The sequence below is a fragment of the Salvelinus namaycush genome, chromosome 15 (assembly GCF_016432855.1).
Source record: "Salvelinus namaycush isolate Seneca chromosome 15, SaNama_1.0, whole genome shotgun sequence".
In the NCBI taxonomy this organism is placed as follows: domain Eukaryota; kingdom Metazoa; phylum Chordata; class Actinopteri; order Salmoniformes; family Salmonidae; genus Salvelinus; species Salvelinus namaycush.
The window spans coordinates 12,475,289-12,488,372 of NC_052321.1; the positions used below are offsets into that span (position 1 = coordinate 12,475,289).

At 47.7% G+C, this 13,084-nt stretch overlaps 1 protein-coding gene across 1 annotated transcript in view; it reads left to right on the plus strand.

Moving 5' to 3' along the window:
• Positions 1-13,084, plus strand: part of LOC120059766 (usherin-like) — a 221,759-nt gene that overhangs the window by 157,802 nt on the left and 50,873 nt on the right. The window contains exons 23-27 of the mRNA XM_039008819.1: positions 338-495; positions 8,153-8,311; positions 8,958-9,120; positions 12,074-12,291; positions 12,388-12,524. Of these exons, the coding sequence (XP_038864747.1) occupies positions 338-495; positions 8,153-8,311; positions 8,958-9,120; positions 12,074-12,291; positions 12,388-12,524 (835 nt within the window). The remainder of the gene's footprint in view (positions 1-337; positions 496-8,152; positions 8,312-8,957; positions 9,121-12,073; positions 12,292-12,387; positions 12,525-13,084) is intronic.

Consider the following 13,084-nt stretch of genomic DNA (forward strand, 5'->3'; position numbering starts at 1 on the left):
ACCGTTTCCGGTGTGTATCAAGAATGGTCCACTACCCAAAAGACATCCAGCCAACTTGACACAACTGTGGGAAGCATTGAAGTCAACATGGACCAGCATCCCTGTGGAACGCTTTCCACTCTTTGTAGAGTCCATGACCCAACTACTTGAGGATGTTCTGAGGGCAAAATGGAAGGTGTCCTTAATGTTTTGTACACTCAGTTTGCAGTATATAATATATAATCTGAAGAAAAAATTTGTTGGACCGCTTCTCTGTGGCTATGTGTGTATGTGTGTCTGTGTCTCTGTGTTTTCCCATCGTGTAACACTACAAACTCTCTCCCTTCCTCCCCCTCAGGTATGTGTTTGTGTTGGAGGCCAGTACCGGGGGCGGTAGTGGTTTGAGTAACAGGTACGTCGTCCAGACACCAGTCTCCTCCCCTCTGGGAGTCCCGCCCCCTCATAACATCACCGTGTTTGGCCCCCGCTCTGTCTTCGTCTCCTGGAAACCCCCAGGTCAGTGACTACCCCCCTCTCTGTCTACCCGCTACTCCCCTTATCTGGTTGTTTCAGCCAGGTCACTGGCATGTTGGGTCATTGTCATGCTATATATGACTGGCATGTTGGTTCATTGTCATGCTATATATGACTGGCATGTTGGTTCATTGTCATGCTATATATGACTGGCATGTTGGTTCATTGTCATGCTACATATGACTGGCATGTTGGTTCATTGTCATGCTATATATGACTGGCATGTTGGGTCATTGTCATGCTATATATGACTGGCATGTTGGTTCATTGTCATGCTATATATGACTGGCATGTTGGTTCATTGTCATGCTATATATGACTGGCATGTTGGTTCATTGTCATGCTATATATGACTGGCATGTTGGTTCATTGTCATGCTATATATGACTGGCATGTTGGGTCATTGTCATGCTATATATGACTGGCATGTTGGGTCATTGTCATGCTATATATGACTGGCATGACAGCAATAGTCAGGAGTTGGCTGAAGCACATATTATCTGGACAGGAGTCAGGCTTTCCTCACCTCTGATGTGGGAAAGACGTCCCTAATGCAGTGGTCCACCAATGGGTAGTGGCTCGGGTCCTGTAGGCTCATATACGCTTTATGTAACAGAACTATGACAAAATAAATGTGACGCACCCAACCTCTCAATAAGGCTGTTTGTGACCTCTGTCTCATGTCCCTGATACGCTAGTCTCTGCTTCCGCACACACACACACACACACAAACACACACACACACACACAATTTGTTCATATTCCCATCAGAGGTATCTTTCCATAATTCACACCAACTATAGGCTGATAGGTCATTCAACATTCATGAGTTCCAGGATGCATTGAGAATGGCCTGATTATCTTAACAAATGAAACATTTAAATTATTCACCTTTCCTCATATCTTTCTCCCTCAGCAGATGAAGCCTTCTGCTGAGACACACACACACACACACACCTTGCTCGTATTAGTACTTTGATCTGTGCCAGGCTGCCTCAGAGGTTCAATGGGAGCTCTCCTTAAGTTCTATTATTTATAACTAATCAGCAGCGTTACACTTCCCCACTTTCAACTCCACACAGAGCCTGATCAGGGGTAATGGCAGCCACAGCAGCCAGGAGAGACCCTTCAGTAGCGATCTGTCACACACACACGCATTACCCCCCCCTCCACACACACACACACACACACACACACACACACACACACACACACACACACACACACACATACACGCACGCACGCATTACCCCCACACATAACTACCCCCCCCCTCCACACACACACACACACACACACACACACACACACACACACACACACACACACACACACACACGCACATGCTTAAACGCACGCAAATAATCACACATGCACGTACAGACACACACACTCCAAACCCTGGGTCCAGCAGCCTAACCAAGCGTGAGAGATCAGGCTCTTCCCCTCTTTTAGAATCAACCTGTAATGACTCTAGAATAGCCTGCCTATGGATATGTCTGTGTGCTATTTCAGGCCCCGCTCATAGTAAACACACATAATGAGAAGATAATATTTAGAGATGGATTACTTCAGGCAGACTGTCATGTTTTGTCTTTCATCATGTCTTGTCCCTGTGCTTCCCTCTGCTGGTCTTATTAGGTTCTTTCCCTCTTTCTCTCTCTCTATCGTTCCGTTCCTGCTCCCAGCTGTTTCTCATTCTCCTAACGACCTCATTTACTCTTTCACACCTGTCCCCTATTTTGCCCTCTGATTAGAGTCCCTATTTCTCCCTCTGTTTTCCGCTTCTGTCCTTGTCGGATTCTTGTTTGATGTTTGCTGTTCCTGTGTCCTTGTTCCGCCCTGTCGTGTTCTTTGCCTTCTTCAGATGCTGCGTGTGAGCAGGTGTCTATGTCAGCTACGGCCAGTGCCTTCCTGAAGCGACCTGCAGTCTGTGGTCGCGTCTCCAGTCGTTCCTCTCTATTGACGAGAGGATTTCAGTTCCTGTTTTGGATTGACCATTGATAATATCCAGGAGAATCATTATTTGTTTATTACTGGAATAAAGACTCTGTTACTATTACGTCGCTTTTGGGTCCTCATTCACCAGCATAACAGAAGAATCCGACCAAGATGGACCCAGCGACTATGGATTCTCTCAACACTGCCGTCGAGTTCCAGGGAGCAATGCTCGGCAGACACGAGCAGGAATTGTTTGCTGCTCGTCATGCCGTTGAGACCCTGGCCGCTCAGGTTTCCGATCTCTCTGGACAGTTTCAGAGTCTTCATCTCGTGCCACCAGCTACTTCCTGGTCTTCCGAGTCTCCGGAACCTAGGGTTAATAACCCACCATGTTACTCTGGGCAGCCCACTGAGTGTCGCTCCTTTCTCACCCAGTGTGATATTGTGTTCTCTCTCCAGCCCAACACGTACTCAAGAGAGAGAGCTCGGATCGCTTACGTCATATCACTCCTTACTGGTCGGGCTCGGGAGTGGGGCACAGCTATCTGGGAGGCAAGGGCTGAGTGTTCTAACGATTATCAGAACTTTAAAGAGGAGATGATACGGGTTTTTGATCGTTCAGTTTTTGGGAAGGAGGCTTCCAGGGCCCTGGCTTCCCTATGTCAAGGTGATCGATCCATAACGGATTACTCTATAGAGTTTCGCACTCTTGCTGCCTCCAGTGACTGGAACGAGCCGGCGTTGCTCGCTCGTTTTCTGGAGGGACTTCACGCTGAGGTTAAGGATGAGATTCTCTCCCGGGAGGTTCCTTCCAGCGTGGACTCTTTGATTGCACTCGCCATCCGCATAGAACGACGGGTAGATCTTCGTCACCGAGCTCGTGGAAGAGAGCTCGCGTTAACGGTGTTTCCCCTCTCCGCATCTCAACCATCTCCTCCCACCGGCTCAGAGACTGAGCCCATGCAGCTGGGAGGTATTCGCATCTCGACTAAGGAGAGGGAACGGAGAATCACCAACCGCCTTTGCCTCTATTGCGGTTCTGCGGGACATTTTGTCATGTCATGTCCAGTAAAAGCCAGAGCTCATCAGTAAGCGGAGGGCTACTGGTGAGCGCTACTACTCCTGTCTCTCCATCAAGATCCTGTACTACCTTGTCGGTCCATCTACGCTGGACCGGTTCAGCTGCGTCCTGCAGTGCCTTGATAGACTCTGGGGCTGAGGGTTGTTTTATGGACGAAGCATGGGCTCGGAAACATGACATTCCTCTCAGACAGTTAGGGAAGCCCACGCCCATGTTCGCCTTAGATGGTAGTCTTCTCCCCAGTATCAGATGTGAGACACTACCTTTAACCCTCACAGTATCTGGTAACCACAGTGAGACCATTTCCTTTTTGATTTTTCGTTCACCTTTTACACCTGTTGTTTTGGGTCATCCCTGGCTAGTATGTCATAATCCTTCTATTGATTGGTCTAGTAATTCTATCCTATCCTGGAACGTTTCTTGTCATGTGAAGTGTTTAATGTCTGCTATCCCTCCTGTGTCTTCTGTCCCCTCTACTCAGGAGGAACCTGGTGATTTGACAGGAGTGCCGGAGGAATATCATGATCTGCGCACGGTCTTCAGTCGGTCCAGAGCCAGCTCCCTTCCTCCTCACCGGTCGTATGATTGTTGTATTGATCTCCTTCCGGGGACCACTCCCCCTCGGGGTAGACTATACTCTCTGTCGGCTCCCGAACGTAAGGCTCTCGAGGATTATCTGTCTGTTTCTCTCAACGCCGGTACCGTGGTGCCTTCTTCCTCTCCCGCCGGAGCGGGATTTTTCTTTGTTAAGAAGAAGGACGGTACTCTGCGCCCCTGCGTGGATTATCGAGGGCTGAATGACATAACGGTTAAGAATCGTTATCCGCTTCCCCTTATGTCGTCGGCCTTCGAGATTTTGCAGGGAGCCAGGTTCTTTACTAAGTTGGACCTTCGTAACGCTTACCATCTCGTACGCATCAGAGAGGGGGACGAGTGGAAAACGGCGTTTAATACTCCGTTAGGGCATTTTGAATACCGGGTTCTGCCGTTCGGTCTCGCTAATGCTCCAGCTGTCTTTCAGGCATTAGTTAATGATGTACTGAGAGACATGCTGAACATTTTTGTTTTCGTTTACCTTGACGATATCCTGATTTTTTCACCGTCACTCGAGATTCATGTTCAGCACGTTCGACGTGTACTCCAGCGCCTTTTAGAGAATTGTCTCTACGTGAAGGCTGAGAAGTGCGCCTTTCATGTCTCCTCTGTCACATTTCTCGGTTCTGTTATTTCCGCTGAAGGCATTCAGATGGATCCCGCTAAGGTCCAGGCTGTCAGCGATTGGCCCGTTCCTAAGTCACGTGTCGAGTTGCAGCGCTTTCTCGGTTTCGCTAATTTCTATCGGCGTTTCATTCGTAATTTCGGTCAAGTGGCTGCCCCTCTCACAGCTCTGACTTCTGTCAAGACTTGCTTTAAGTGGTCCGGTTCCGCCCAGGGAGCTTTTGATCTCCTCAAGAAGCGTTTTACATCCGCCCCTATCCTTGTTACTCCTGACGTCACTAAACAATTCATTGTCGAGGTTGACGCTTCAGAGGTGGGCGTGGGAGCCATTCTGTCTCAGCGCTTCCAGTCTGACGATAAGGTCCATCCTTGCGCTTACTTTTCTCATCGCCTGTCGCCATCGGAACGCAACTATGATGTGGGTAACCGCGAACTGCTCGCCATCCGCTTAGCCATAGGCGAATGGCGACAGTGGTTGGAGGGGGCGACCGTTCCTTTTGTCGTTTGGACTGACCATAAGAACCTTGAGTACATCCGTTCTGCCAAACGACTTAATGCACGTCAGGCTCGTTGGGCGTTGTTTTTCGCTCGTTTCGAGTTCGTGATTTCCTATCGTCCGGGAAATAAGAACACCAAGCCTGATGCCTTATCCCGTCTCTTTAGTTCTTCTGTGGCTTCTACCGACCCCGAGGGGATTCTCCCTGAAGGGCGTGTTGTCGGGTTGACTGTCTGGGGAATTGAGAGACAGGTAAAGCAAGCACTCACTCACACTGCGTCGCCGCGCGCTTGTCCTAGTAACCTTCTGTTCGTTCCTGTCTCTACTCGTCTGGCTGTTCTTCAGTGGGCTCACTCTGCCAAGTTAGCTGGCCATCCCGGCGTTCGGGGTACGCTTGCTTCTATTCGCCAGCGGTTTTGGTGGCCTACTCAGGAGCGGGACACGCGCCGTTTCGTGGCTGCTTGTTCGGACTGCGCGCAGACTAAGTCAGGTAACTCTCCTCCTGCCGGTCGTCTCAGACCGCTTCCCATTCCTTCTCGACCATGGTCTCACATCGCCTTAGACTTTATTACCGGTCTGCCTTCGTCTGCGGGGAAGACTGTGATTCTTACGGTTATCGATAGGTTCTCTAAGGCGGCACATTTCATTCCCCTCGCTAAGCTTCCTTCCGCTAAGGAGACGGCACAAATCATCATTGAGAATGTGTTCAGAATTCATGGCCTCCCGTTAGACGCCGTTTCAGACAGAGGTCCGCAATTCACGTCACAGTTTTGGAGGGAGTTCTGTCGTTTGATTGGTGCTTCTGTCAGTCTCTCTTCCGGGTTTCATCCCCAGTCTAACGGTCAAGCAGAAAGGGCCAATCAGTCGATTGGTCGCATATTACGCAGCCTTTCGTTTCGAAACCCTGCGTCTTGGGCAGAACAGCTCCCCTGGGCTGAGTACGCTCACAACTCGCTTCCTTCGTCTGCTACCGGGCTATCTCCGTTTCAGAGTAGTCTTGGGTACCAGCCTCCTCTGTTCTCGTCCCAGCTCGCCGAGTCCAGCGTTCCCTCCGCTCAGGCTTTTGTCCAACGTTGTGAGCGCACCTGGAGGAGGGTCAGGTCTGCACTTTGCCGTTACAGGGCGCAGACTGTGAGAGCCGCCAATAGACGTAGGATTAGGAGTCCTAGGTATTGTCGCGGTCAGAGAGTGTGGCTTTCCACTCGTAACCTTCCCCTTACGACAGCTTCTCGCAAGTTGACTCCGCGGTTCATTGGTCCGTTCCGTGTCTCTCAGGTCGTCAATCCTGTCGCTGTGCGACTGCTTCTTCCGCGACATCTTCGTCGCGTCCACCCTGTCTTCCATGTCTCTTGTGTCAAGCCTTTTCTTCGCGCCCCCGTTCGTCTTCCCCCCCCCCCCCCCGTCCTTGTCGAGGGCGCTCCTATTTACAAGGTACGAAAGATCATGGACATGCGTTCTCGGGGACGTGGTCACCAGTACTTAGTGGATTGGGAGGGTTACGGTCCTGAGGAGAGGAGTTGGGTTCCATCTCGGGACGTGCTGGACCGTTCGTTGATTGATGATTTCCTTCGTTGCCGCCAGGGTTCCTCCTCGAGTGCGCCAGGAGGCGCTCGGTGAGTGGGGGGGTACTGTCATGTTTTGTCTTTCATCATGTCTTGTCCCTGTGCTTCCCTCTGCTGGTCTTATTAGGTTCTTTCCCTCTTTCTCTCTCTCTATCGTTCCGTTCCTGCTCCCAGCTGTTTCTCATTCTCCTAACGACCTCATTTACTCTTTCACACCTGTCCCCTATTTTGCCCTCTGATTAGAGTCCCTATTTCTCCCTCTGTTTTCCGCTTCTGTCCTTGTCGGATTCTTGTTTGATGTTTGCTGTTCCTGTGTCCTTGTTCCGCCCTGTCGTGTTCTTTGCCTTCTTCAGATGCTGCGTGTGAGCAGGTGTCTATGTCAGCTACGGCCAGTGCCTTCCTGAAGCGACCTGCAGTCTGTGGTCGCGTCTCCAGTCGTTCCTCTCTATTGACGAGAGGATTTCAGTTCCTGTTTTGGATTGACCATTGATAATATCCAGGAGAATCATTATTTGTTTATTACTGGAATAAAGACTCTGTTACTATTACGTCGCTTTTGGGTCCTCATTCACCAGCATAACACAGACAATCATAGTCAAAGCCCGCATACACACACAGCCAAACAGTCACAGACGCGCACACAACCACACACACATACATAGACGTATTGGGGATCCTAATAAAGAATAGGTACACAGAGGGTGAGAGGTGATGCATCCTGCTCTGACCTCCCATATCTCCTCCGACCTCTCTGCATACAGACAGTTATGTCTTGGTCCTGACTGTTCATTGTCTCTCTGTGCTCATCCATACCAGTCTCTCTGTGATGCACTGTCCCCTTGACCATCTGACCATGTTCAGATCCTACTAAATTACCCACAATGCCGTAGTAAATCCAGCGCGTGGGAGCGTCCGTGGCCAAAGGCAGGATAAATCAGAGAGCACTGATCAATGGAACAGAACCAGCACACCCTGGTTGATTAGTCCCCCATCGCACAAACTGTATTTTCCATGTAGGGCCTTTCTAATAGGGAACCACCTAATAAGCCACATCTCAATATTTATCTGTGAGTTACTTTGCTAGCTAGCCACATTGTATTCCCATGACATCTGTGTTTTGAATGCAAAGTAAGAATGCTCTCTCTCTCGTCTCTCTCACATTCTCTCCCTCACTCTCATTCTCTCTCTCATCCTCTGTCACGTTCTCTCTCTCTCCCCCTCTCTCTATATCTCTCTCTCATTCTCTCTCTCTCTCTCGTTCTCTCTCTCTCACTCTCTCTCTCTCGTTCTCTCTCTCACTCTCTCTCTCTCGTTCTCTCACTCTCACACTCCCTCTCTCAGGTGTGTTCAACACCAGTCTTCCTCTATACTACAACATCCTGTTGAATCCAGGAAGTGCCAGGTCTGTGATGCGTACGGTGGGACGGGAACAGTACCTCAATGTGTCTGGGTTAGACCCCTACACCCAGTACCACATCAGAGTCCAGGCCTGCCAAGCCGGTACGGACTGGGAATGACCAGTGACAGAGTGTTTTATGCTTAATTATGCGTAGTTAACTCATCTTATCAAGTATTTAGAACACAACTGGGTAATTCTGTCTTCTTTGTACTCCCCCTCTCTATGTCTCTCCATGTCTCTACATGTCTCTGCATGTCTCTCCATGTCTCTCCATGTCTCTCCATGTCTCTGCATGTCTCTACATGTCTCTGCATGTCTCTACATGTCTCTACATGTCTCTGCATGTCTCTCCATGTCTCTACATGTCTCTCCATCTCTCCATGTCTCTCCATGTCTCTGCATGTCTCTCCATGTCTCTCCATTTCTCTCCATGTCTCTCCATGTCTCTCTATGTCTCTCCATGTCTCTCCATGTCTCTACATGTCTCTCCATGTCGCTCCATTTCTCTCCATGTCTCTCCATGTCTCTACATGTCTCTCCATTTCTCTACATGTCTCTCCATGTCTCTGCATGTCTATACATGTCTCTCCATGTCGCTCCATTTCTCTCCATGTCTCTCCATGTCTCTACATGTCTCTCCATTTCTCTCCATGTCTCTCCATGTCTCTCCATGTCGCTACATTTCTTTCCATGTCTCTCCATGTCTCTCCATGTCTCTCCATGTCTCTACATGTCTCTCCATGTCAGATGGGTGTGGGTTGGGTGAGGGGGTGTATGTGCGTACCTCTGAGGCCCCTCCAGAGGACATGGACCCCCCCACAGTGACAGCAGCAGGAGCCACAGTCATCCAGGTCTGCTGGAACCCCCCCCACAAGCCCAATGGACTCATCACCTCATACTTCATACACAGGTAATAACCATTCATACACAGGTAATAACCATTCATATACAGGTAATAACTATTCATACACAGGCAATAACCATTCATACACAGGCAATAACCAGTCGTACACAGTTATAACCATTCATACAAAGGTATTACCTTTGTATAAATGGTTATTACCTTTAATGGTTATTACAAAGGTAATAACATTCATACAAAGGTAATAATCATTCATACACAGGTAATAACCATTTGTACAAAGGTAATAACCATTCATACACAGGCAATAACCAGTCATATGCCGGTAATAACCATTCGTACACAGGTAATAACATTCATACACAGGCAATAACCATTCATACAGAGGTAATAACCATTCATACACCGGCAATAACCATTCGTACACAGGCAATAACCATCCGTACGCATGCAATAACCATTCATACACAGGCAATAACCATTCATACACAGGTAGTAACCATTCATACACAGGTAATAACATTCATATACAGGTAATAAGTCATACACAGGTAATAACAATGCATACACAGGTAATAACCAGTCATACACAGGTAATAACCATTCATACACAGGTAATAACCATTCATACACAGGTAATAACCATTCATACACAGGTAATACCATTCATACACAGGTAGTAACCATTCATACACAGGTAATACCATCATAGTAATAACATCATCATTCACCTCTTAGTTTACAAGGTCATTTAGATGAAGGGGAGACTTTCTAATCTGCTTTGTATTTGTGTTGGTGTGTGTCGTGTTTGTGTTTAGTCCGCCTGGAATACGTACACTGCCGTTCAAAAGTTTGGGGTCACTTAGAAATGTCATTGTTTTTGAAAGAAAAGCACATTGGTCCATTAAAATAACATCAAAATGATCAGATATACAGTGTAGACATTGTTAATGTTGTAAATGACTATTGTAGCTGGAAACGGCTGATTTTGAATGGAATATCTACAGAGGCCCATTATCAGCAACCATCATTCCTGTGTTCCATTGGCACGTTGTGTTAGCTAACTCAATTTTATCATTTTAAAAGGCTAATTTATCATTAGAAAACACTTTTGCAATGATGTTAGCACAGCTGAAAACTGTTGTTCTGATTAAAGTAGCAATAAAACTGGCCTTCTTTAGACTAGTTGAGTATCTGGAGCATCAGCATTTGTGGGTTCAATTACAGGCTCAAAATGGCCAGAAACAAAGTCCTTTCTTCTGAAACTCGTCAGTCTATTATTTTTCTAAGAATTGAAGGCTATTCCATGCGAGAAATTGCCAAGAAACTGAAGATCTCGTACAACACTGTGTACTACTCCCTTCACAGAACAGTGCAAACTGGCTCTAACCAGAATGGAAAGAGGAGTGGGAGTCCCCAGTGTAAAACTGAGCAAGAGAACAAGTACATTAGAGTTTCTAGTCATCAACTGGCAGCTTCATTATAGAGTACCCGCAAAATACCAGTCTCAACGTCAGCAGTGAAGAGGCGACTCCGGGATGCTGTCCTTCTAGGCAGAGTTGTAAAGAAAAAGCCATATCTCAGACTGGCCAATAAAAATAAAATATTAAAATGGGCAAAAGAACACAGACACTGGACAGAGAGGAGTAGCCTCCTCACTGTTGACGTTGAGACGGGTGTTTGAGGACTTGTGAGGGGTCTGTTTCTCAAACTAGACACTCTAATGTACTTGTCCTCTTGCTCAGTTGTGCACCGGGACCACCCACTCCTCTTTCTATTCTGGTTAGAGCCTGTTCTGTGAAGGGAGTAGTACACAGCGTTGTATGAGATCTTCAGTTTCTTGGCAAGTGCTCGCATGGAATTGACTTCATTCCTCAGAACAAGAATATACTGATGAGTTTCAGAAGGTCTTTGTTTCTGGCCATTTTGAGCCTGTAATCGAATCCACAAATACTGATGCTCCAGAATCTACACTGTATTTCTGATCAATTTGATGTTATTTTAATGGACAAAAAATTTGCTTTTCTTTCTTAAACAAGGACATTTCTAATTGACCCCAAACTTTTGAACGGTAGTGTAGGTGTATGTTTAGTCTGCATTTGTGTGTATCGACTACCCAGTGTGCTAGTTTTTCATCTGCCTGGTGTGTGTGTTGTGTGCGTGCACCCATGTGTCTGCCTGTCTTTGTGTGTGTGTGTGTGTGTGTGTGTGTGTGTGTGTGTGTGTGTGTGTGTGTGTGTGTGTGTGTGTGTGTGTGTGTGTGTGTGTGATTGTCTGCGTGTGTTTATTTGTGGTCAAGGTCAAGTGTGTGTTGTTGACCAGTGGTATCTGTATGCAGGGTCAGAGAGTATCTAAGCCTTGATAAGTCCTGTGGAAACATCATTAGCATACAGGCTGAGGGAAGAATCCTAACTTCACATCCACACAAGGAGTCAGACTTTGGTAAACCAAAATTGGAGTTACTCAAATTCAGTAGGAGAGTTAATCCCAGAGGAAGGAGTACAGTTGAGCATTCAGATCATGCTTAGCATGACCAAACACACACTGTCTGACTCTCTCACTTCATACAGTATGTATAGGGGGGCTTGCTATAGACTTTGGGGACTTCAGTGGATCTGTGATTCTGAGATCCAGAGGTTTCTGATGGAGACACACAGTTGGTTAAATTTGTGAGAGCTGGAGGAAGGGGTAGAGGGGTGTTTTGAGCTATGTCGTCAATACCAGCTGTAGTTTAGGTGTACATTGTGAACCAAGACACACACACGCGCGCAATGTTGTTTTGATGCAGTTGGAATGATTAGAGACTACCATCCTCATCCCCTTGCCCCTTTTCGCTCCTGCTCCTCCCCTCTCTCTCTCCTCTTTTCATTGCCATCTTTTAACCCTTCTCCTATTGCTCTCTATTTCTCTCTCTATCTGTCACTCAAGTTGTAACTAAGGCTAAAAGATCATCCTCAGGGTTAGTTAGCGTAACTCACTTGCTCTTCCTGTTTCCTGCCAGGCGACCAATGGGGACGCAGGAGGAGCTGTTGGTGTTTATCTGGTCCAATGGGCCGCTAGAGTTTATCGACGCCAGCGACGCCCTCAAGCCCTTCAGACAATACCAGTACAGTATACATGCCCACAACTCCCGCGGCTCTGCTCGCAGCCAATGGGCTTCAGCTGTCACCATGGAGGCGGGTCCAGAGGACATTGCTCCTCCTATTGTCACACCGACAAGTGAGTGAGAGATGAACGAGAGGGAGGGAATAAAAGGTGATGTTTGACTCCCTATGTTATTCTCACTGTGTGTAATATCTGTTTGTGTGTTGGCAGGTGCGTACTCAGTACAGTTGAACTGGACACAGCCTGGACAACCCAATGGAAGGATTTCACAGTATCGCCTGGTGTACAGAAAACAGCACACAGACCCCACACTCAACACCTCTACTATTACTGCATTGACGGTACCGGTAAGACAATACACACACACGATATGCATGCGTGTCTGTATTATCATTGCATTATCACCACAGGCTGTGTTGATCACAGCCTGTGGTGCTGGTGCCATCTGTTTCCCAGTGAAGGGGCCTGCGGGCACACACACACAGCCAGGGGCTCCTGTCCTCCAGGGCCCTTCCCACAATCCTCCACCTCCACGCCAAGTCTGCTCCACCACTCCCACTTGGAGAATACCTCTAAATGTGCCTTTCACAAACACACACACACAAACACACACACACACAGATCCTCCCCTGCTGCCTGTCAGCCAGTCTAAATGTAACCTGGCAGCTCAGTAAACAGCCTGACATCAGTAGATCGCCATGCCAACGCCCCTCTGTGATATCATCCCCTCAGCACACCACGCCACCGCTCAAAGCTCTGTGTGTGTGTGTGTGTCAACATACAGTATATACCATCACTTTCACCAAGATGCCATTGTCATCGATTGTCATTGATCACATGTTGCTTTACATGTTGTCACATGTTATTACATTAACTTCACATAAGATCACATGACAACGTGGTTTTG